General features: G+C 32.5%; 1 protein-coding gene across 2 annotated transcripts; it reads left to right on the top strand.

Annotated features, from left to right (window-relative positions):
* Positions 1–1,194: 1,194 nt before the first annotated feature.
* LOC127068595 (uncharacterized) lies at positions 1,195–25,660 on the top strand. Of its 2 annotated transcripts, XM_051004922.1 has the most exons (13): positions 1,195–3,891; positions 4,014–6,188; positions 9,703–9,859; positions 12,237–12,353; positions 17,283–17,467; positions 20,006–20,224; positions 20,703–20,853; positions 21,331–21,521; positions 21,846–22,075; positions 22,564–22,675; positions 22,795–23,122; positions 23,279–23,564; positions 23,791–25,660. In XM_051004922.1, exons 2-13 carry the CDS (start codon positions 4,308–4,310, stop codon positions 24,167–24,169), a joined length of 4,236 nt encoding a protein of 1,411 aa, XP_050860879.1. In that variant the 5' UTR covers positions 1,195–3,891; positions 4,014–4,307; the 3' UTR covers positions 24,170–25,660. The 2 variants fall into 2 exon arrangements, with proteins under 2 accessions (XP_050860879.1, XP_050860880.1); XM_051004923.1 differs by having other exon boundaries at positions 1,195–6,188; positions 23,420–23,564.
* Positions 25,661–25,801: the final 141 nt, after the last annotated feature.

Here is a 25,801-nt window from a genome sequence, read left to right as displayed (position 1 = left end):
ATTACATACAATATATATATATATATATATATATATATATATATATATATATATATATATATATATAATCGTAGGTGAGAAGATTGAACCGATCGCATGTGTTAAGAATCTGAATAATGTAGATCGTAGGCGTATTCAAACAGATGTTGGTCTTCGCACGTGGTAAACTTCATTATATGCCCGATATAACGTCGTTGTTTCAGCGCATTATCATCTTATATACTCAGAATCCTTCAGTAAACGATGAAAATTAATATTTTCAACATTTATTCTTACAATCTTTTATCTTTCGAACTTATTTTACTTATTTTTTTTTTCGTCGAATTACGTTCGTTGAATTACAAAATTTATTTCTTTTTCCAGAGAGAGAAAGAAAGAGAGAAAGAATTTTATTTTCCAAAAAGAATGAGATATCTACTTAACGAAGTTCTCATCAAAGTTTTCCCTTGGGAAAAAAGAAAAAAGAAAAGGAAAATGTCTAGGGAGAATTGTTCTTATACAAAAAGCTTTCTAATGTATTCTCCATTCTAATTATCGAACGTAATTGACTTTTTTAACAATTAAAGGGATTATGGTTGTTTTTATTTTGTTTCTAAATGGCGTGAAAAACTTTCAGAGAAAAATTTCTTTCGGGTTTTTTGTGTTTCGGATTAAAAAAAAATGTCTCCATATTATATATTATATTTCCTTATTTTATCGTGGTACGATTTGACAAATATTTCATTTTATTTTATATGTTAGAATGTGGGCGAGATTATTGTTTAATCTTAGTCGAACTTGTTTGACAAATGTATCTTCCATGTCCATGTTCACAGGTGTTCAGAAAGTTTCTGAGAAGTTTATTCTGATAAGATTCATTGTGGCAAAATACCTCGGCATCCAATTTGAGAGAGAAACTTTTGTGATAGAAACGGTTTTAGTATCTTCCTTGGTTTCTTCAAGTTTTAGAATTTCATTACAAAAATTTTTATCATCGTATACTTGTTAGGTTTTCTACAGGACGAGTCAAAAGTTTTTAGATGATTTTAAAGATCTATACTCTTTTTTGAGATTATTTAAGCTGATGTATGTTTTTTTTTCAAATTCCCTCTTAAAAAATAGTACCATATTACATAATTAATATTTTTGCTAATTCAATGATTTTTTAATTTGTTTCACATTAAGAATTTTAATTGTATAATTGTAACTATTGGAGAAAGTCATATATAGATTAATCAAATTTAACGAAATAATGTTGGATTTAGAATCAACCATTTTTAATAGAACGTAGCTCGTCGTTAATTAATCTAAAAATTGAACTCTCTGCTTGATTGAATCTCGGATATAAACTTGATATATTCGAATTTTCAAAAAGGTTACTTTAGGTCAATCCCGGTGGAGTGGAATCTTTATCGAGAAAGTCTAGATTTAGGGTGGCATTGTCAAGAGGTTATGACCTGTACGTGCTATTTCGGCTGATATCTATTCCAGATAGACGACATTCCAATAATGGACGTGTTCCGGTTCATTGGCATCTGAATAATCTAGATCCCAATGCTAGCTAATTTGATTGTATTTAAGAGTAAATCTCGTGATCAGGTTAATCCAATTCAAATGACAATTCAATTTCAAATGACAATTATTTATTTATTTATTTATTTATTTATTTATTTATTTCTATATTTCTTTTCTTTTTTGATTTATTTGACGCAAGTAAATGAATGATTGGTTCAGATGAGATTAAATAGAAAAAGAAAAGAGAGAAAAGAAAAATAGAATCTCAAAAGATTTCTTTCAAGATTTACGATGATCGTTTCCGAGTGAACTAACACTGTGGTCCAATTTAGTTGCACCAAAGAATGAGAATCTGAAAATAGTTTTTTTCCCTGGGAATATATTGAGCAATCCTACCATAATGAATTTTTATGGTTCTACGTCATTAAAATGGCTTCAAGAAATGTGTCCCACATTTGAAATAGGAAACGTGCACACGTACACATTGGGTAACACTCAACAGTTGAACTGTAGAATTTTATATGAGAACACGTGTTGAGTTTATTACGCATACCATTAGAACATGGTGTATCTCGTTTGAAAAGATTTATAGACTGGTGGTGTGTGTATGGTTTCTTCTCTGGGAGATTTCACACAAAAAGAAAAAAAGAAAAAATAGAGAAAGAGGAAAGTAGAAAAGGAAGGAAGGAAGGAAGGAAGGAAGGAAGTAAAGAAGGAAAGAAAAATTGTAGATTAAAACTGTCGAGTGATGAATTAGTTGTTATTTTTCAGGTGGTACATGCAGAAAGTCATTCTTTTTACGTTGACGTTTGGATAAACATAAACTTAGCGTCACCTTTGATGTTACTTTTTGTAAAAAAAGATGAAGAGTTAAAAGCAGCAACACATCAGTAGAATATTGGAGAGGACTCCTCTATCCTTCTCTATCTCTCTCTTTTTATTCTAAGTTAATGAAACATCACTGCAGATGTCTACTTCTCCTCTGTCCGCTAAATATGCAATGTCAAGATCAAAAGTATATCTTTTGTCAGAGTGATCGAAGTTATATGCAGGAAATTGAATCAAGATTCTTAAGATTAGTAGTTACACCTCGCTGATATAATTTTATTCTTCATAGATCTACTTGATTAATTAATATCGCAATATTTGTGCAGGATAATTTTGTGTCAAAAAAATGTTCGATGAAGGAGAGATTTATATATATGTATGTATGTATGTAGAATATGAAAAACTCAAGATAGAGAAGAGTTTATTCGATATCAGTCCAAGATGAATCTTCTCAAAGTATTCGTTTGACAATGATAGAGTATACTCTCTTAGATATGGTCCAGTCCGCTTAAAACATGCCATGTTATTTGGCAAGTGATGACAACTTCTTTGCCACCACCTTCGAGCATCTTTAAACATTCTATTAGGTCTCCCTAACGGAGTAACACGTTGATTATGAACTACTCTGTTTGATTATCTCGACTGTAAGGTATCTGATCTTTCTGGTGAAATAATTATGATCAGTATGATCCATAATTGTCCTTGATCTTTACCAATTTGATACGGGTAAAGTATTTAAAATTTTCTCTGATCAATTGTTGAAAAACAATTGGACAAAGTCTTCTGATATGTGTCGAATCATCGACAGAAGGCGCCATCATGTGTATTTTTGCCAAAGGATGACAACTACAGACGGCATCATCTCCGGTTAGTCTGCCGTGTCCGTCCCAGGTTTTTCTAGACTACTCTAGCCACTCAAGAAGCCTCTTCCTCGGTCTGCTTCATCAGCCGTCGTCTTTGCATCTCCCTTCCTCTTTTTCGGCTAGCTTGTTCTCTATCTTTCTCTTTCTCTCTCTTTCTCTCTGTTCTTCTCTGTTCTTCTCTTACTCACTTCATCGTCTCTCTCTCTTTCTTTCGTCTTATTGCGTGAGTGAAAGAAAGAGAGAGAAAGAGAGAGAGAGAGAGAGAAGTTGGTGGAGGAGGAAGAGTGAAGAGGGCCAGATACGTTTTTAGACACGGAGCGTCCACGAGCGTCGCGACGCCCTGAGGAGCAGTAGTCGCGTACCTTGGGCAGCTTCCACCTTGCCGGCTCGCGATTCTCTTAAACGTCGTTTCTTGAAAATTTCTTCTTTAAATTCCTTAGCAAAGCTAAAGAAATTTGGTTGAAGCTAAAGGAATTGGTTAATCTTATAGGATTGATCAAAGAACACGAAGGATTATATAGATCTTCCGTGATGTACAGTGATTCCAGGTCAAAATACCCGCGATTCTTGACGATAAAAGTTAAATTTGGGTCGAGCCTCGTTAAAGAGAGCGAAGAAATATATTCGAGAGATATTTGATCCAAATAGCGAAGGAATTTTCAGAGGCGACTAGTTATATTGCGTTGTTGTTGCATTGATCTAAGTGGTTAGTAGCTTTTTCTAGAGGCTAGTGGTGTATTATTTGAGATTAATCATTCCGTTTTCGACGATCAAACGTCGTTGAAAAATCTTGAGTTCAAAGGGAAAAGGATTCTTTATGTTTGGCAGGTTTTAATCGAAGGTTTGAAGTGGATCGAGTGAAGTGTCAAAAAGAGTTCTCTTGTTTTTTTCCTTGATCGAATGTGTCTTCTTCTTCTTCTTCTTCTTCGTTTAACAGTTGGTTAAAAGTAAAAGGATTACGTTTCTTCGAGTGTTGTGCCTTGTAATGATTTAGTGTTAACGACTTGTGCCCGACGACTGGCAACTGGTCGTCTATAGAGGTCTAATCACGTTGATAAACCGCGAAGAGAAGATATATTTGCGAAAGTGGTTCGTGTGGCGAAGAAGGAGAAAGACGCGACGATGGCTGAGCGTCCTGGCGGTAGGAGACGCTCGCGTCGCGACAGCATGGAGGCCGGAAGTTCTTTGCGTGGTACACCACCGGCCTCCAAGGATCGTAGGACTAAACGTGCTAGTAAACCGTCTAAAGAGAGATGGTTGTTGACTAGGAAAACTTGGAGATATATGGCTGATGCTGGAAGACGTTTGATACCCGATGGTGCTCACAATCGTTCCGAGGATATACCCAAGATCGAACAATATTTTCAAGAAGTTTGTCAAAAGGAACCAAAGTTCCTACTTTGGAGGAAAGCTTCTTATCCTGGTACTTTAGGTTTCCGTTCTCAGAGACGACGTAGACACGTTAAAGGTGGTAGTTGTAGAGCTAAAGCTAGCTCAGCTGACGAAGCTGACGAGATTAGGAATCCTCCTCAAGGATTCGTCCTTCAAACTACAACTTCTGGCAAGTTTGATCTGGCCAAAGCGAAGAGAGACTTTTTTTTGGCATCCGACAGTGGTGGTAGCGCACCTTCCAGTCCTGTTAGTCGTAGAAGGACAGCTAAGGAAGATGCCGAGGTTAAAGTTTTAGCTGATATGTTGCAAAAGTACCTGAACATGCAAGGTGATATCGGTGATACGGCGAAATCTTTGGATAGAAATAGTGTGGTCAGTCATATCGAGGGTAAAGAACACTTTGATTATCAAAGTCTAATTGATAAGTTACAACAGCATTTGGATCTCATCGTAGCTCAGGCAAAGAGAGAGCAAGTAGTTCCTAATAATGAAACGAAATCAATTAACAGAGACAATGTTTCTAAATCATCTGTAACACCTTATCAAGGTGATTACATTCATAAATCTTTGATGGAGACTCTTAGTCGTTACTACAGCAAGTCTCCGACTAGAGAACACGTAATATCAGACATCTTGACCGATCGTAAGCTCTTGGAAAAGCTTTACTTTGATCTTAGATGTACCAGAGGCTTCAGAGGACCAAGAGCAACCGGTGCTTACACATCACCTTCCAATAGATGGTGGGCTCATCAGAGAACCAGGACCACGGGCAAAGAGAATGAAGATTGGTACTCGGAAAGACGCGATCCTATATCTCCACCTCCTCTGATAGCTGTTCAAGAACCTAGCACTGATCGCGGACCACTGGACGATGGTGTACAAACTGATCCAGTACCCCGTGAGGTTTTAGACGCTATACTTCTTGAGAGAGAGAAAGACGACAGTAGTAAAAGTGAAACGAGTGTACCTAAACCCAGTGGTCGTAGACGTAGTAGCGTCGATAATGACGATGTGTCGCCATCGGTTAGCGACACCATCAAGAGGTATCTCAGAATGGCTAGAAAAAAATCTATGGATGCTGATAAGGTCGATAGATTCAAACGTGTTAATTACGATAGAAATCTTCGTAATATCAAACCAAAGGGAGAGATTACTAAGCCTGGCGACGACGATGGCAATAACAAAGGTTGTCAGACCGATGACAATTGGGCTATTAATTATCGTGAAATGTCCTCCATGGAAAATCCATTTGAAAATCTTTCGGACGCTGATACAACCTCGCCAGCAAGTAGAAACGCAAGTTCACGTAGCAGCATCGATGCTGGTCTCGGTTTGGAAGAACCCCTAACTCCCAAACATCATCATCAATCCTTTCTCTCCCATCTCCTTCATGGCTCCAATGCTCACAAGGACAAACCACATTCGGCACCTGGTTCACCGGCACTCACATCTTCTTCGAAAAATTCTTCAGGTGGCACAGCGATGCAGAAGAGCAAGTCTTCCAGCAGCGTGGTACATCACGGTAGCAGGCTGGTTGCGAAGAAAATCTGGAGGTCCAGGAGTAAAAGTACCTCGAGGGCCTCGAACTTACCGTCCATCTGGACGCCTCAGGTCAGTTACCAATTGTCTTTTCGATTAACGTTAATTCGTATGGTTTTTAACAGGCAAATTTAACCTTTTTTCCACTAATATTATCAATGAAATCTTTCCATCTTTAGGTCCTAACCATCGAAGACATCCTATTCTAATATCCAGAAACTCATTTTTCACCTGAATACAACAACTACCTGTCGTCACATACCTACACAGACTAATATCAAGCTCCTTACGTTATCAGAGAGATAACCAATGAATAATCTATTACTATTAACAATCCGCAATTGGAATATACATCCTTCAAACGTTCGACAATCTCACCAATGCGTCAAATTTGCATAGCAATTTATAGAGAGGAATGACGGGGTTAGTATGAAACATATGTATGTTTGTGTGCGTGTGCGTATGTGAGTGTCTAACAGCAACTTTTCAAAATACTTCGAGATTGTAGAAACTTGTTTTCTCTATCTACTGATTATAAATCATTCATAGATTCACATTTACATTCACATTCACATTCACATTTGAGTCTTTATCAGGCAGAACATTTATTAAAAACTTTGTACCGGTATTGGTGACTCGTTTAGCTATCGTCCAATCGTTTTTCTTTCTATTTCTTCTTCTTCTTCTTCTTCTTCTTCTTCTTCGTGACCGAGTAAATGGTAGAATGACAGAAGAGGAAAGGGAAAAGAAGGAAAGGAGAAGAATAAGAAGGTTGACCTTGCCGCAGACGTTCTTGTTAAGCGGTTAGCGCGATAACCAATTTAGGGCCTCGGAATTTTGCCGGCGCCGCCCGAAATAGTCAGCCAACGGTGGTGTGTATAAACTATACTTAACCTCTGCTGCTATTACTACTACTACTACTACTACTATTACTACTACTACTACTACTACTACTACTCTACTACTACTACTACTACTACTACTACTGCTGCTGCTGCTGCTGCTACTTCTACTTCTACTTCTATTGCTATTACTACTACTACTATTATTACTACACTGCTGCTGCTATTACTACACAACTACACTACTACTGTTTCTGCTACTACTATTACTATACATCACTTTGCCATCACTAGTGTTTTTTTACTTATTCGCTACATCCTCTATATTATCTACAATTTTACTCTACTCGAGTATTACTTCTTCCAAGATTTGTCCCAATCACTCTTACGAGTGGCAAATCATTCTGACAAAATCAATTTTTGAATTCATCTTAGAAACGATCAGAAAATATTTTGTTCTAATTTGATTGTACAAGTCAGATTGTGTGTATACGTGTATATATATATATATATATATATATATATATATATGTATGTATGTATGTATATATATATATATATATAATGTACGTAGGTGTGAGATATGTTCAGATTTCTGTTTTCTTTTTTAAACGACTTATAGTTTATTCACTATCGATTTTTTTCTGAGAATTTTTATTTGCAATGAATTTTATATAAAAGAAACGATTTCTCGAAAAAGGGGGAGTCATTGTTATAATCTGATCTATCTGGAAAGTCCGAAGCAATCCATTTGTTATATCATTTTGTATTCGTATCGATTCCGACGAAACGATACGCATACCTGCATGTATTTATTTACAAATTCGACGACAAGAAAGTAACGAAATCGTTTGATAGATCGTCCGATGCAAAATGGATTTTGGCAGTGACTCATCTTATGAGTAATGCCTCCGGTGTAAGAAATATTTAGTGACGAGATCTCACGTGTTACGGAACTTTACAGAAAGTTTTCCACGTGTCTCCTTTCTTTTTGTTTGTGTTAAATTTCTTTCTCTCTTATTCGCTCTCTCTCTCTCTCTTTCTCTCTCTCTCTCTCTCTCTCTCTCTCTCTTTTTCCAAAGACTATTGGATTCTTATCTGTTTATCTTTCCAATACTTAGTAGTATAAAAGTAACCTTTAATATACAGGGTGTCTAAAAATTATCTCTTATACAGATTTATTCTTTAAATGAAACTTATAATGTTACACATGTAGGATTAGTAAATAATAATTTTTATTAAGTCTATATTATCGAAAAAATTTCTTTTATTAAAATAATAAGTTTGTGAAAATATTTCCATGTACGTTGTAGCGTTTCCGCATAAATTCTAATCTAAATGGTATCTGCGATTCTTACCTTTAAATTCTTACCTTTAAATTGTTAATGTCTGTCACAAGATCATTGATCATTTGACAAATCTTCAAGGAATGAAATCACAGATGATCTAGCTAGTTAATGTATTGCATCATTACGATCAATCCACCTGTTTGAGAGTGTCACTGTTCAGGGATTTGCTTACGTTCGAGGTCTAATGCTGTGTGCACCACTTGTGCATCAGTTCGTTGATAAATGGTAGGTTAATACGATTATTATACTTGCGGATAGACAATGTATTGCAACGTATACAACTAAATGTCGAAGGTCACTGTTGATTCACCGAAGCTCTAACAAAAGTATAAAATATGTGATTGATAGACATTGGACAGATATTAAAGTGCAAAAGTCACAATTGTTATTGAAGAATTTTTTCTTTTAATAATTCTACATGTATGTTCTATCTTAAATTTTGTCATTAAAGGATATGTAATAATGTTGAAAAGGAGATAATTTTTTTAGACACCGTATATTTTTAAAGAAAAAAGTTTTCAACGGCTAGGACATTTAAATTCAGATCGATAAGGGATCCATTTATTTCTTTTATTTTATTCTGAAAGAACTAAAAGTAGGTTTTATTTTTCTTTCCCTTCGATATTCGTTTCCTTTTGCTATGAACACCTACATTTATTGCAGGAGAGAACAAAAGTCGTTGAATGAAACATTATTATAAGTTATTCTCCTTATTCCTTTTTATCTTTTTTTTTTTTCTTTCTTTTTCATACAGTGTTCCATTACATTACCTTGTAGTTCTTCTTTCTAACGTTTATATGTCGATAAACCAAACCACTCTTTGATATTTTATTCTGAGCTACCTCCAACCAGCCAATTCCATCGTTGTGAAACTTTCATGAATATACTCTTCAAAGTATTATCATTAATTATTAATGAGCTTATGATTCTATTTCAATTGAATTTGAATTTACTGGTTCGGTTTATCAAGAGCTCTTTATTCAATCAAATTTAATTAAAGTTAATAAACATGCACACACACACACACACACACACATATATATGTATATATTTGTATTATTTTTTTCTATATATGAATTATTTAAGCTGATCAATTGGATATTTTTTTTAACAAATATTTTCCATCATAAAAATTCAATTCATTATCTTTCATATACATATTAATTAAACTTTAAAGTACAATTATATATTTATGTATTTGCATATTTATATAATTTATGAATAGTTTAAAGTAATTGATAGCAAATAAGTTCTTTGAAAATTTCTTAAGAATTTTCTCTTCTGAAAGAACAAAATTTCTCAAGTTTTTTAAACTTCATTTTTATATATATATATGTATATATATATGTGTGTGTCTCAGTATATGTTTATATAGAATCTATATATACTTTGTAGGGAAAATGCACGTGGGCTGGCACAGGTGGACGACGAGTGACTCTCCAGGATACTTCTTTGCGTTCTCTCTCAGAAATAGAAAGAAAAGTTTTATGCAAAGTTGCCGTAGCGAAGCTTCAAGCTCTCAATTTAGGTGTTCACATCAGGCCACCGAGTGGTGAGTTAAAAACAATATAATTTCGTATGTGTGTGTCTGTGTATCTGAATCCGTGTACGTGTGTATATTATATTTACAAATTTTTATACAAAGTCTTGTGTTTTTATAATCACACGAAAAATGTAAAAGTTAATAACGTTATATCATTTTCTTTAGAAACTTTTTAATCGTATTATCCCTGTCGAGACAATTTGGATCGAAGAAAATTTCATCTCAAGAAGAAAAAGCTCCAGCAATTTCTCTATTTTTGTATTCTTCAAGCGTGGAAAGCATACTCATTAATTTTCTTTTACATTTTCTATCTCTCTTTCTCTATCTATCTATCTATCTATCTATCTTTCTTCTTATACATGTTAATCGGATATTATCGATTCACGGATCGATTCGAGAATAATTGCTAAGTCAATGATAATATTTTCTCTTCGCTGCTCTTTTTTATATCTATTATTATTAATGAGAAAGAGAGAGAGAGTGAGAGAAAGGGAGAGAGAGAGTGAGAGAAAGGGAGAGAGAGAGAAAGAGAGAGAGAGAGAGAGAGAAGAAAATTATTCCTCTTCAAAAAGAAAAATAAGAAAACAAAAAGAGGAGAAAAGTGTAAAATTATTCACACACAGATGACGAAGGGTGAATATTCTCATGCATTATTGAGATTTGATTATCCACTCGTGGAATAAATGCAGGTTCATGATCAATGATAACATTGTATTGCTTACATTTGTTCTTAATGAGATAATACACAAAAAAAGGAGAGAGAGAGAGAGAGAGAGAGAGAAAATAAAGAAAGAAAAAGAGAAAAAACTGAGAAAGAAAATTTTTCTTTTCCAAAAACGAAAAGAAAGGAGGAAAGAGAAAGGAGAAAATAAAAAAAAAAATAGAAGAGAACATATTAAAAGCGTGAAATCACGATGAAATTTTAGGAATATACATATGTATATCCAACGGGTGTTTTTGTCTTTTCGGGGTGCCAATGATTATATAGAAACGAGGCGCCGTTTGGCTGTCTCGCGATTTTCAAGTGATTGACGTGTTTATGGTCCCAAGGGTTTGCTCTCTCTCTTTCTTTCTTTCTCTCTCTCTCTTTCTTTTCGTTGACGATCCTACATCTTCTTTTACGTCGAAGTACCCTCTTTACTTCTGATGTCAACACGTCTCTTCTTTTCTTTTCTTTTCTTTCCTTTCCTTTCTTTCTTTCTTTCTTTCTTTCTGTCCTTCTTTCTTTCATTCTTTCTTTCTTATTCTTTTCCTTCTTCTTCTACTTCTCTTTATTCTCTTATTCGTATTCTTTTCTCTCTGAGATCGATATATCACGAGATATGCGCACTTGCTGTTTTAAATTCGCATACTTCTCATACCTTCTTCTTCTTCTTCTTCTTCTTCTTTGCTATTCAAAAAGAAAAAAAAAAGAAACATGCTTGTAATGTTTTGCATGAGATGTTCTTTTTTTCTGTTTCTTTTTCCTTTTTCCCCCCAATGATTTGTACCCCGTTTGAAATTGATCTCACGTAAAACTTTTCATACGAAATTATTATATGAAATGGATATTTCATATTTGTGTATTATATAAAATGAATTTCAAATGAAACATTTCATAATTAATCGTTATATGAAATTAATTTTGTACAAAGCTTGTTTAATATTGATTCAATTTCATTTTTAGTGTATTTAGTGATAATTTTTTATTTTTTGTTTACAATATATATATATATATATATATATATATATATATATATATATATGTATGTATTTAATTTTTTCAAAGAATGAATTATTCAGTAGCACATACAGTGTATGTACGTATATATTTATATATATATACACGTTATATATACATATACATACATATATATGTTCATCTCATGTTTTTCTCTTTTCTTTCTCTCTCTCTCTCTCTCTCTCTCTTTTTCAATAGCATCGATGTCTTGCGTTTCTCCGGCTAACGTCGAAGGAAAATAAATCTTCTCTGTTGCTCGGCGTAAATGTTTCGAAGTATACGCTTAAGCCATTCTAGCGCCATTTAGTTACAAGACGTCTGGCCGAAGCGCGAAACGCTATTTAAAGACACTTATACTCGCTTTTCGAGGATACTTGCTTTAACACCCGCTTCTCAAACGTACTTACTCTTTTACTCTTTCTCTCTCACTCTTACTCTACCTCTCTCATTCTCTCTCTTTCTCTCTATGTCTCTCTCTCTCTTTCTCTTATTCTCTTCATCTCCCTTTACTTTATTTATTTATTTAATCGAGAAAAAGAAAAAAAATGATTCGACGTACTCGTTGCGTAAAACAAATGAAATGAAATGAAATTTTTTCCCCCTTTTTTTTTACTCTTTCTTATCTTATCTTTCTATTAATGTATATTTGTACTTTTTTACTTTCAGAATCTCTCGGAAGTGGTGCGGTTGCAACGAAACCAAAAAGGAGAGCATATTTGCTCAAGAGGAAGGCGCTCACAACAGGGTTCTTTGAGAGTAAGGGAAAGGAGGAAAAAGACAAAGGTTAGCAAGTGAAATAGGACAAGAAATATTCTCTGTTTCTGTCTCAGTCTCTCTCTCTTTCTCTCTCTTTTTCTCTTGTGGTATTACTAAAAAAAAAGAAAACAAATAAAAATAGGAAATGAAAGAAAAACTATATTATACTGCACGAAGCAAAAGATAAAATAAGAAGAATGTAAAGAAACGTTCTTGCATGTCACCGTACGAAGAAATGTTTCATTTTTTTTCTTTCTAATTTTCTTATGGAATAAAAGATTAAAAGAAGACTTTTAATTAAATATCTAAAGAAAGAGAGAAAAAGAGAAAAGATGTATGTGAAGAAAGTTCAAAGCATGTGAATTTTCTATTTTCATTTAAGAGAATGCCGATTAATTCAAAAGGAATGTATCAAAGTTAATCTGTTCGTTACGTTTTTAATTGAGTACGACGAAATAAAACTTTATGAATGATATTTCAATACGAAATATCGTCTTGCATGAAATTTTTATATAGAGTCTTTTTATGAAAATATGTTTCATTATATTTTGTATAAAAAAGAAAAATTTAATTTAATATTTGATATGAGTTAACAAAAAAAAAAGGAAAGAAAAAAGAAAATTCCATAAATTTTATTTCAAATTAATATAATATTGAGCTTCGAAACTTATATAATTCCAACTTGAGACAAATACTCTTGATGAAATCTACACAAATCCGAACGGCTTTATTCCTTTTCTTATATGTATACCAGAGACGGTACAATAAGTGGTTACGCAATCTCGTCCGAGATTGAACAAATTAATCCATTTAACTTTAAGAGAACGGAGATCGTCAGTATTACGTGATAGGATCGATAGATCTATATCGATCTTTCTATCGATTTCAACTCATCTACGTAAAAGTCGTAGAAACGTTTCCGAGACATTTCTAATCGTCTTATACGTATATATATACATACATACATACATTTCTATATATTCCATATATTTTTATATACAGCTGAGTAGATTCAAAAGTTTTTAACCGTGATAAAAATTTGTAAATGATATTAAAAATCAATTACACTTTCCTAAAACTTTGTAGGCTAATTTTTATTTTTATTTATTTTTCTAAATGGTAAAACTAAAAGCGTTTAACTAATTAGAAGCCTAAAAAAAAAAGCTTTGGGAAATAGTAATCGATTTTTTACTATTATTTAAGAAACTTTGGTCTATCTTAAAAAATTTTGGTCCATTCCATATATATATATATATATACATATATATACATACATACATACATACATACATACATACATACACACACATATATATATATATGTATATATACACATGCATATATATGTATATATATTGTATATATCAAACACCTTCCATTTACTTGGATGACCTTTCATTGAAAATAAAGCTATTTCTACGGCTATTCTCTTCAGACATGTCGCCGGGGAAAGAACGTGGAATAAATTATAGGATCACGTGATCCCTCCTCCTCGTCCTCCTCCTCCTTCTCCTCCTCTCTACTGGTCGTCTCCTTCAACCCTAGAAAGAAAAACACAAGGAACCAACGAAGCAACGAATGAAATCAATCGAATAAAGATTTATTGTACGATCGAAGGAAACGAGTTTTTTCGACGTGGACATGTCACTGCTAAGAAAGTATCGATTCGATACTTTAAAAGAACCTATCACGGAAACCATACATCTAGATTTATCAAGAAAGATTTAGCAAGCAAGAGAGCAAGAAAAAAAAAGAAAGAAAGAAAAAAGAAAAAGAAAGAAATCTTACGATTGATACTTAAGCATGTAAATCCTAAAGATATATCTATTGATTTAATTCATTGCAATTGAAACATGATTGTGTGTTTTACGTTTAAAAAAAGAAAAATAAAAACAAAACAAAAATTGACAAGAAAGAAAAAGAAGAATCAATTAAATGATTCTCTTCATTGCGTATATAAACAATTGTGTATATTTTTGATATTTAAAAAAAAGAAAAGATAAAAGATGTGAATCATCGTTTTTGAATGATATCTTAAATTTTATTGTAAAACTTTAACTCAACGTTAGAAAAAGATGTCAAAAAAGGATCTAGACATTGTTTGACGAACAGAGAAAAAGAAAGAAAGAGAGAGAGATACATATATACATATCTATATACTATATAAAATAAAGGATGGGACAAAAAGCTTCTAGATGGGTTTGAAAAAATTTCTTAAGTGATCATAAAGATCTATATACTCTTTCTTGACAACTATTTTTGATTTCCTTTTCTTTTCCCAAACTAATCCCTTTTTCTTATATTTCAGATTATATATAAAACTTTCAACGAAGTATCTAAGTAACTAGAAGCCTAAGAAGTCTTAAAAGAAAAAGAACAAAAGAAAAATGGAAATTTATGTTTAAATATCAGCCAGGAATTTCTTTATGTACCATCTTGTACATGGTCGAAATTGGTATAGGGATGCATACTTGACTTGTTGAACATGTCAGATCTCTCTCTTTCTCTCTCTCTCTTTCTTTCACTCACACACACACACACATACACACACGTATATACACTGTCATTTTCTACTATCTTTACTATAAGAAAGAGAGAAGAAAAGAGACGTTAGAAGAAGCGTACGTATAACACACACGGGCAGTAACAGCCTGGAATGAGACACAATTTCGCTTGGTTAAAATTAGCCAGGGTGTTCGGTGGCGTTGCATATTTCCGCATATACCAGGTTTATTTGTGGTTCACGTCGGGTAGAAGTGCCGTAGGAACACCAGACGTCAATCGGGAGTCTCTCTCTCTCTCTCTCTCTTTCTCTCTCTCTCTTTGCTCTCTCTCTCTTTCTCTCTCTCTCTCCCTTTCTATTTGTCTCTCTTCTCCTCTTCCTCCTCCTCCTCCTCCTCCTCCTCCTTTCTCTTCTCTCCTCTCTCTCTTGCTGAGGTCGCTCACTCGATACTTGCCCCTTTAAACACTACTCTTCAACGTTTGAAGTGTACTTCGATACATAGAGCTTGATATATCTTTCCTTACCAATAATTATTCACGATTAACATATATATTTATTATTTTTTCTTTTTGTTTTCTGTTTTTTTTTTTCTTGTATTTTCTAATTTTTTTTTTTTTTCATTTCTATGACGATATCTTTCTTAGCATATTTTTTATTTGTCTGTTAATTAATTAGTCTATATAATGTGAAGTGATGTAGATATACATATACATATGTATTTAAATCCTATTTTATTTTATTTATATAATAACATTATATAATCGAGTACAGTAATACTATATATTATATAATAATAGTAAAATTTTCAAATTATATAATTTTCTTGTAAACGCAAAAGATAACAATTGTGTTAAATGCTTATTAGAAAAATTCTTTATAGTTTTTATATATGAATTATTTTGTGTATGTATTGTATACTCTATTTGTTGTTTCTTGAAATGTAAAGTAAGATAGAAGAAGAGAGAGAGGGGGGGGGGGAAAGAAAGAGAGAGATAAGGAGAAGGAGAAAGAAAGAGAGATAAATAGATAAAGAGAGGGAGAGAGAAAGAGAGAGGGAATGGTTGGTTGAGGCCGGGGTGGCCCAGATTGCAGTCTATAAGCGGATCAGTATAGAGACATGGTTTGTTGCCTTTCAGCTTTTCGCTGCCTTTCAAAGGCCAACTTTACTTAAAAAAATTGTTAACTATATACTTATAAAATTAGATTTAACGATAAGTCATAATGATTATAAAAAGAAAATAATCATCATTTTTAATAATAGTATCTATTTAAAATTTCATTTAATTCTTTTTTCTCAATGATATTTTTTTTGTTACACTATGTAGATATGATAAAGATTTATTATCATATTAATAGTAATTATTATTAATATACAATCATATTTATAATCATACTACTTTATGGTCATATGATCAAGACATCTTTTTATTATATGTTACACATGTTCAATTTGATCAATTTCATTTTTACTCACTTGCTATATTTCTGAGATATATATGAAGTGTGTACACATATATTAACATTAATATATTGGTATATACAATATATATATATATTTTTTCTAACACACACACACACACACACACACACACACATATATATATATAATTGTTGATAATTATCATGTTAAAAAATCTATTAATTCAAAGTGTAGTTTATAGTTATTACAACATACACACACACACATATATATATAAACATAGAATAATTATTATGAAGAATAGATTCTGATAAAATAGAAAAAAATAAAGGAAAATACATATATTGCAAGAAAAAGGTCGCGAAAGACGCGTTTCCGTGAAGTCTGTGTAACTATGGCGGGGAAGTGAAGTTTAGTACCGAAAATAAAGTGGCCGAAGCACATTCATGGCCAAGTGAAATTATTATCAACGAGAACTCACGTCGCCAGGAAGTGATTGTTGGTAGCCCGAGATATAAATTTTGAAATTTGTTCTGTAATGACGTATAAAAAAATTGCCTTTCGTTTTTTCTTTCTTTTCTTTTTTTTTTTTTGTTAATTTTTTTCTTTTTCTTTTTCTCATCTGTTCCTCGTCCTTTGGTTTTTACTTCAACTTTTAATTTGTTCATATCGATATATATCAAATATCATTAACTAGCCGCTCTTAAGATTTTCGATGCGCAAAATGCACGCACGTTTAACGTCCGCGCGTAATTTCGTCGCGCGTGAATGCGAGTGGGACACAGCTGCTTGATCGTAGATCAGATCGACGTTGATCTTGCTCCGTTTTGGGAGAGCCAAGTGATCGAGATCATGTGGATAATCTTATCTGATCTAGAAAGAAAGAGAGACGAGAGAAAGAGAGAGAGAGAAATGATGACTATGATGATGACGATCAGGTCGATAACACCAAATCCAAATAATATTATATATCTTGTAATACTTATTTGATTGATTTATTAATTAATTACGATATTATTCTTGTTTGTTTTAGAGTCACCAGGTGGTCTTGTTTTTGGTATACCACTTTCTCAATGTCTTGAGAACGATAGGATCGCTAGAATCGCTGCTGGTGAAGTTGCCGATGTTGGTAGTTTGACCAGAAGTAGTAGACACGGAAGTAGAACGAGTTTTAGCAGTCTGATAGAAGCACCTACGGTTGCAGCAAAAACCGAAGATGTAAGGAGATCTCGAGGTTTATTTCTTTCCTCGAAAACAAATTCTTTTCACGATCGGTAGTATAAAGATACATATATACATGCATATATACGTACGTATATATATAGATTTTGATATCATCGTGAATTTAGAATGATAGTAATAGTAGTAGTGGTAGTAATAGTGTAGTAAAAGTAGAAATAGGAGAATTTGTAGTAGTAATACGGGTCAACGAATTGTCAGACATAAATCAATGGATCGGAAGAAAATAACATTTGATATTCGTGAAGATTTAACTCTAACAGATAGAGTAATTATTTTCATAATGGGATACGGTTTGTAGTAACGGTGACGAGAGTGTTAGCGACTAGCGTAACCGTCTTTGATCCACCTACGCGCTAACATAAGGCTTAGAGGCTTAGTAGACGTTTAGAAACGAGCGAATGATCTTTTGAAATGACGAGAAAACGAAACGAAACGAAACGAAACGAAATGTTGTGAGAGAATTTGCTTTGTCATTCACTGTTGACGATGTATTTGCATATGATATTAGTTTAAAGAAAATGTAAGAAATTTTGGAACATCCTTTTTCTTTTTCTTCTAACGCAATCGATCAATTTTGCTTATTTATCTTTTTATTTCTATGATCCATAAAGTGATTAATTATATATGTAGGACATTATTATTATTATTATTTTCAATGATCGATGAATAGAATATTTATATCCTTCTTATATTTTCCAATGATCTATGAAATAATTATACATATAGATCATTATTGTTATTGTTATTGCTATTGTTATTGTTATTGTTATTATTATTATTTCAATGATCAATGGATGTAAATTTCTTTATTCTTTTCAATGATCTATAAAAGAATTGTATATATAGATTATTGTAATTATTATCCTAATGATCGTGATACTCTATTTAAAGAGAGATTCGCGGTAATGATAAAAAAAGAAGTACATGTACGAGGGAAGCCTTAGAAATTGATTGATCGCAATTGGCATATGAAGTGCCACGGTCAAAGTCGTCTCGACTCCGCCCAAAATTATCTCGTCATCGTATTCTTATCGTCATCGTCTCCTCGTCATCGAATAATCCGACGAATCGTCCGACGATTATCGGATGGCTACTTGCCGAGCTTTTCGACTAGAAATCTATTTTTCGATTGAATACGTCATGTTACATTCTGCATCACGTCGACATTTACTCTATATTTTGTTTCGTTCGAAAGCATTCACGAAACTTTTCGAGAGATAGATAGATAGGTAGATAGATAGATAGATAGATAGATAGAAAACGATGACGAGATCAACATGAACGAACGATGATCTATCTCGCCAAAAATCTTGAAAATCATTTCGTTTCCGTCCGTCTCGTTTCGTTAAATTTCGTTAATATTTAATATTTAAAAATATTTTACATATATATATTCGGTTTTATAAAAGAAATATTAAATTTAGTTAATGATCGTGCATTGTACTTATATATCGCTTATTTTAAAAAATTCGTATGTTTTAATTATATTCGTATTAATTATATTCGTATTAATTAATACGCCCGAATGCATGTAATACTCTATATACACCGTCAATAATATTACTTATCAACGGCATCTATCAGTAAACAATTTTTTTTTATTCCTCGTAGTATGCAATACCGTCATACACATGTGAAACTCGCAATTGCATAATCCAAGGGACAAAAAAAAGTTGCTTACTAATAGATGGCGCGGACAAGCAAACATTATCGACGATGTCTGGAGGATTGCGTCTCTCCAGGCGTAACATTTCACGCATAATTAATATTTAAAAAAATCAATAATTTCAATAAATAAGTAATGATCACCTTAAACAAAGGAAAAGAAGAAAAAATAAATAAAAATAATTCGACCAAGTAACGATGATCGTAAATCATTAATATTTATATCTTTCGTCGATTATTTATTACAACAATGAATTGTTATATAAGAAAAAGCATATTGATCCTTTTCTTTTTGACGATTGCAATCAATTTGTGTACGTAACTTTTGGCTAGCTTAGATCGGCGGGAGACACTCGTGAATGTTTAAAAGAAAATAAAAGGGAGGCACAGATGCAATTCTTGCGTCGACAAAAGACGTCACGTGTGCTCTCGGGCCGATGCTGTGACGTCACAGAGATCGACGGACGTAAATAGAATACACAGGGCTGAGGATCGCTAATTTTAAACGACGGATTAATTAGCATCATACAATTTTCTTACAAACGAAATGTATCATTTGTGTTCTCTCTTCGAATATCTTCGACTGTTATTTTCATTTCTATCTTTGATTCTTTCATCTTATCTTTCAATAGATCTTCTTGTTCTCTTTTTTTTCTATCTCTTGATTATTTCGCACGACAAAAGATATAAAAATTAATGAAAGGAAGTAGTAGAAGAGTTTAAGTGATTTTTAAAATCACGTAGAAATTTTTTATATCTCACCAATCGATTGTATTCATTACATTATTTATTACATTACTTATAATTATCATACAGCACAGAGAACAAAATTTGTTCTATTGATTTCAGGGTGGTTCATGCGAATCATTATCGTCGAAAGGTGGGGGTGCATTGACCGGAAGTGATTCTGGTGTTCTTGAATTGAGTGACAGTGGTGGGGGAGGGACAACAGGTGAATGGGATGCTGTACCAGGAATAGTTAGACAATGTATTAGACATCTCGAAGCTACTGGTCTGCATACGTTAGGTATCTTTCGAGTTTCACCTTCGAAGAAAAGAGTTAGACAGGTGAGTTATCGTTCATGAAATTTACAACAAACGTACACACATACAGACACAGATTATATATGCTTCATTATATCCTTCTATAAAGAAAACTCATTTTTTCATTCTTTTTTTATTTACACGAAAAAATAACGTACATTTCTAATAAAATTATTATTGGAGTTAAAGAAAAATTACATTGTAAGTATTTATATACACTCTTAAAAATTTGTAATAAAAAGAATATGAAATTATCGTCTTTTTTGTTTTTCTTAATTCTAATAATAATTTTATATTTTATTAGTCTTAAATATTACACACACACACACACACACACATGTACATGTAAGGATGACGTTCGTTTTAAATGAAAATCATTGAAATTTTTAATGATCGTTCGGACCAATTAAAATAAAAAACGCTGATATAAAAAAAAAAGAGAAAACAAGGCTACGAATGCTAAGATAAATGAGAGATAAACGAAGCACTATAAAAATTCCAGTTGAGAGAAGACTTCGATTGTGGTCGTGAGACGAAAATCGGTCCTGATCAATGTCCTCACGATGTGGCAGCCTTGCTAAAGGAATTTTTTCGGGACCTGCCTGATCCTCTGCTCTGTAGGGATCTCTATCAAGCCTTCGTGCATACCCAAAGTAAGGAAGGCATCATTCAAAAATTGCTTTAAACGAAACCAAGAAATAATAAAGAATAAGAATTAAAAAAAATACAAAAAAGAAAAAAGCATAGAAAATGTACAGAGCTTTGTCTAAAAAAGAGAAGGATAAAAATAAAAACAAAGGATTTTGAAAAAGTAGGATAAAAAAAGAAAAAAAGGAAGGTTTTGATTATCAAAAGCGAAGAAATTTTCTTTTCTTTTTTTTTTGTTTGTTTTTTCGTTTTTCTTTCATTTTATTTTTTTTCTTTTCTGTGAAAAGAAATCTTCGTAATTTAATTTATTAAGAAATTAGATAAATAAATAAATAAATTATCTCTCTCTTTCTCTCTGTCTCTCTCTCTCTCTCTCTCTCTCTTTCTCTCTTTCTCTCTCTTCTTTCACACGTCCACGACGATGTCTTTTATCCATAAATTTAGAAATAAATTATGATGACAAACACTAATGATTTTTCCAGAGATCAGGAACAGGCGATTGCAACAAGAAGCCCTTCAACATCTCATTCAATTACTGCCAACACCTAATCGTGAAACACTTTGGGCATTACTCAATTTTCTTAGTGTCGTTGCATCGAATAGCGAGGATCGAAAGAGTGAAACTGGTGAATGGATACCAGGAAACAAAATGAACACTACCAATCTGGCTACTGTTAGTAATTACATTTTTTAATCATCAATCTCAACTTTTTTTTACCATCACTTATAATAACAATATTAATAATCAATTATACTATAATCAATAACATCAACAATTAATAATTATAATCCAATTATGTTTGAAAATTATTATAAAACTTAAAAATTAGTTTCTTATTATTATTATTATTAATTATTTTGAAATAAATGTTAATATCGTTGCTGTGTTAATGAAATATTTAATAGTTAAATTTGTTTGCAATTTAAAATGATTTAATCGCTTGCAATTGACAATGATTATTATATTTGTTGTTGTTTGTTATTACTGTTGTTGTAGGTTTTTGCACCGAATATACTTCACTGTGTGAAACCTAACCAGACTAGACCAGAAGTTTCTGCAGAGAGAGCAGAAGAGAGGATAGACGTGATAAACGTGGTACGAGCTCTCCTCGAACATGCTTCGACGTTGTTCACAGTGCCAGCAGCATTGTTAGATGAATTGTACCTGCACATGATGGATACTCATCCAGGCGAATTAGATTTAGCTATCTCACGACGTGCCGAGGAGTAAGTTATGTTACTTTGATGGATTTGACTATGTTATTCGATTAATATGTCTATCTATGACGCTCTTTGAGTATATATATCATGTGCATATATATATATATATTTAATCAGTATAATTTTAAAATAGATCTCTATAAGTTAATAAAATTTATTTATAAATTGTGAAGTAGCAAAATTAATTTGTCTGTTATTTATCTTTCATCTAAATTCATCATCAATCATAATAATGAATAATTCTAAATGAATATAATATTATAATATATCATCAATAATTTCATATTTATATCGTTCTATATTTTTTGATATTATTTATAAATTACAAAAGTTGCTTGCTATTGTACTTTTCGTGTCCATTTGTATTAATCGTAAAAACAATATTATTACGATAATAAATAATTTATAAATTGTAAGATAGAGAGATAGAGAGAAAGAAAGAAAGAAAGAAAGAGTTACATATATGAAAATATTTTATATATTTTTCTTTTTAGACAATGCGGAGACGAGGTTGATCCATGCAGCGAGGCAGAAAATTTTTCGATCGAGGAAACATTAACAACCTCTGGGAATACACCAACGGCCGCTACAGCAGCAACAAGAAAAGTAAAATCTAATAAAATACATATTCGAATAACAAACTAAACCTAAATACTTCTTAATAGAACGATTAGAATGTTTCTAACTATAACAAACAATTCACATATCATATATGATTTGAAAAGGTTTGGACGAGGGAAGAATGTTTACATCAAACAGCTGGCGTTGGTGGTGATATTGGTCCAAGGCCGCGTCGTCCAAAGAGGCCAGGAACACGTAGAAAAGATGAGGGACGAAGTAACAGCGTCGACAGTGGATCAAGCGAGGATCCAACCGATCCTCGTAGAAAATCATCTCCGATGGTTATAACAGCCAGTTTAACTATACCAATGTCTGGAGCGTTCACGTTGAACCTTGATGATCCAGACATTCCTTACATCGAAGAGACACCGAAACAACCTAGCGCACCACCAAGAAGACAAAGACAACGTTCTATATCTGGTTGTAGCGAAGGTTCGTTAAAAAAAAAAATATTTATTTCCAAAATTATTTTACTTTTATTCAACGATATATCTTGATCGTTACACACACACACACACATACATATATATGTCCGCACTATTGATAATATATATCAGCTGTTTTATAATTCATTCATCATCGTATCAGGTGGTAGACACGGTAGCGATAGCGCTGTTGGTTCGTCAGCAACGTTATCAGGCGATCAAGTACCAAGTTCACCACCTTCTTGGGCTTCCACACCACCAGCTAGCCCTGACAGTGCTGTCACAGCTGTCTCATATATTCCAGATCAACAAGCTGTCCTACAAAGGGTCTCGTTTACCACTTCGAGCGAAGTTAGACAGGTTTCCAGGGGTAGTAATCAAGATGCTAGCAGGAGTAGCGCTATTCCTTATACACCTAGTATAACGAGTATAGGTGGGGCTGTTTTGAGGTAATAATATATTCATTCATTCATTCATTCATTTTAATTCTAAATTAATTTCCATCGCAAAATATATACATACGTACACACACTCGTTAATATTTCTTAAAACTTCGACGAAAACAAAGAACGTGCAACTTTTGTTTTATATATATAAAAAAAAAGAAAGAGAGAAAGAAAAAAAATGTATCTATAAAACAATGAAAAGTATTATTTCTAATTACAACAATTCCAGGTCTAAAACAGCTGATATAGAAAGGATGTTACACATCGGTAATAGATCGGATCCAATTTCGGCCAATCTTCAACACAGTAAAACGACAACAGCGACAACTACGATGTCATCAACAACCTCGTCGGAGAATAAGAAATATACGAAGAGACGTTACACCGACTCGAGGCATCAGACTCGTCATATACCGGATTTGGACACGCTCGGTGGGAAGGCAACGACGATGACGGTGACGTCATCTATGACGATCTCATCTACGACGTCATCGAGTTCGGTCATGGCCACGCAAAATCAACGTGCCTCGACAGGTGGTGTACAACCTGTTTGGAAACGACGAGAATTGATCTCGAGTGCACCGAAGGGACGTGAAAGTTACTTCTGAAATTATCATCGTCGTCGTTGTCATCGTTTATCATCATTTTCTAATCCTAATAGCAATCCTAATCTCTATCTTTTTCTCTTCCTTCTCTCTCTCTCTCTCACTCACTTTTTCTCTGTCTATCTCTCTATCTCTATCTCTATTTCTATCTTTCTTACTCTCGCACACGTTGCCGTCGTGCGATCGTTTTTAATACGGAACAATATAGTAATAATAATCGGACAAAATATTTCTCTAAGGATTTTCTTTCGATGAAAGTAGTCTTTCGATTTTAGGATGATTTATACGATGGATGATAGCAGAGTCGAGGAGGGGAGAAGGTGTGGGAAAAATGAGGTGAAGGAGGAGAATGTTAATTAGGTTTATATCGTCTCTTACTCGTCGATTAAGTAGATACTTACACGCTAAGACTCTGTTTTACTGCCTATCAGGTCTGGCCTGGCTAAGTGTTCCTCGAATCCCGTGATGGTATATCATGAATTTTGTGTCCAATTGTTTTCTAGATATTTTTCTTTCTTTTTCTTTCTCTCTCTCTCTCTCTCGCTCTCTCTCTCTCTCCTTTCGTCTTTTTTCTTCGTTGCTTTCGTTTTTATTTTTATTCTTATTTTATTTTACTTTGTTTTTTTTTTCTTTTCTTTCTTTTCTTTTTTAATTTTTTTTTTATTTATTTATTACACTTTTTTTTCCTTTTTTTTTTCTCTCATTAATCAAATATGGAGTATAGCGGTGTATAATGTGATGCGAGATGTCAGCTGGTTTTCTAAACGAGATCTTTGTGACTACGTTGATTATATGTTCTCTATTTGGAGAGGGAGATCCAGAGATCTTTCTTTCTTCGTTCTCGATTTTAATTAATTATTTAAAAAGGATATAATTGTTTTCTTTTTATTTATTTATTTATTTATTATTGTTATTATTATTATTATTATTGTTATTATTATTTTATTTTTTTTTTTTTTAATCGATCATAATACAGCATATAATGATCGTTATATTCTTTTATTTTATTTTATTTTTTTTAATTTTATTTTATTTCCTTTTTTCTTTATCTTTTTCTTTCTTTTTTTTTTTAATTTTTATCTACTCATTAAGGCGCATTATAGATTCGATTTAGATAATCATCATGGAATTTTTCGAAAGAGCTAATAATAATAATGAAAAAAATAAAAAATGTCTCCGTTTAAGCGTGGCCGAGACATGAAAAAAAATCGAGGGATCCTAAACGTTGATCTAATCGTTATATTATTCAATTGACGATATCGACGTCTAGTAGTTTATCTTTATTTTTCTTTTTTTTTCTTCTTTTCTTCCTTTTCTTTTTTTTCAATCTGTAAGCTAATAAATGAAGGTTAATTTTTCTACCACATCGTCTATAAATTAATAATAATGTCCATGAAAATATTAATCCTGCCCGATTAATATAAAGAAAATGTGTTTAGAGATTAGAGACAATATCGAAATTATATTTTCTAAAGATAATTAAATTATTTTGTATATGCTGTATATTTTTTTCTAAACAATTTAAAATTATTAATTATATAGTAATTATTATCAGTATATATATATATATTAATTAATTAATACTTATATATTATTAAATATTATAAACAATAAATAATTTTTAATATAATATAA

Source organism: Vespula vulgaris, chromosome 13 (assembly GCF_905475345.1).
Source record: "Vespula vulgaris chromosome 13, iyVesVulg1.1, whole genome shotgun sequence".
NCBI lineage: Eukaryota > Metazoa > Arthropoda > Insecta > Hymenoptera > Vespidae > Vespula > Vespula vulgaris.
Note: the sequence above shows the minus strand (reverse complement) of the source record. Positions and strands in the feature narration are given on the sequence as shown.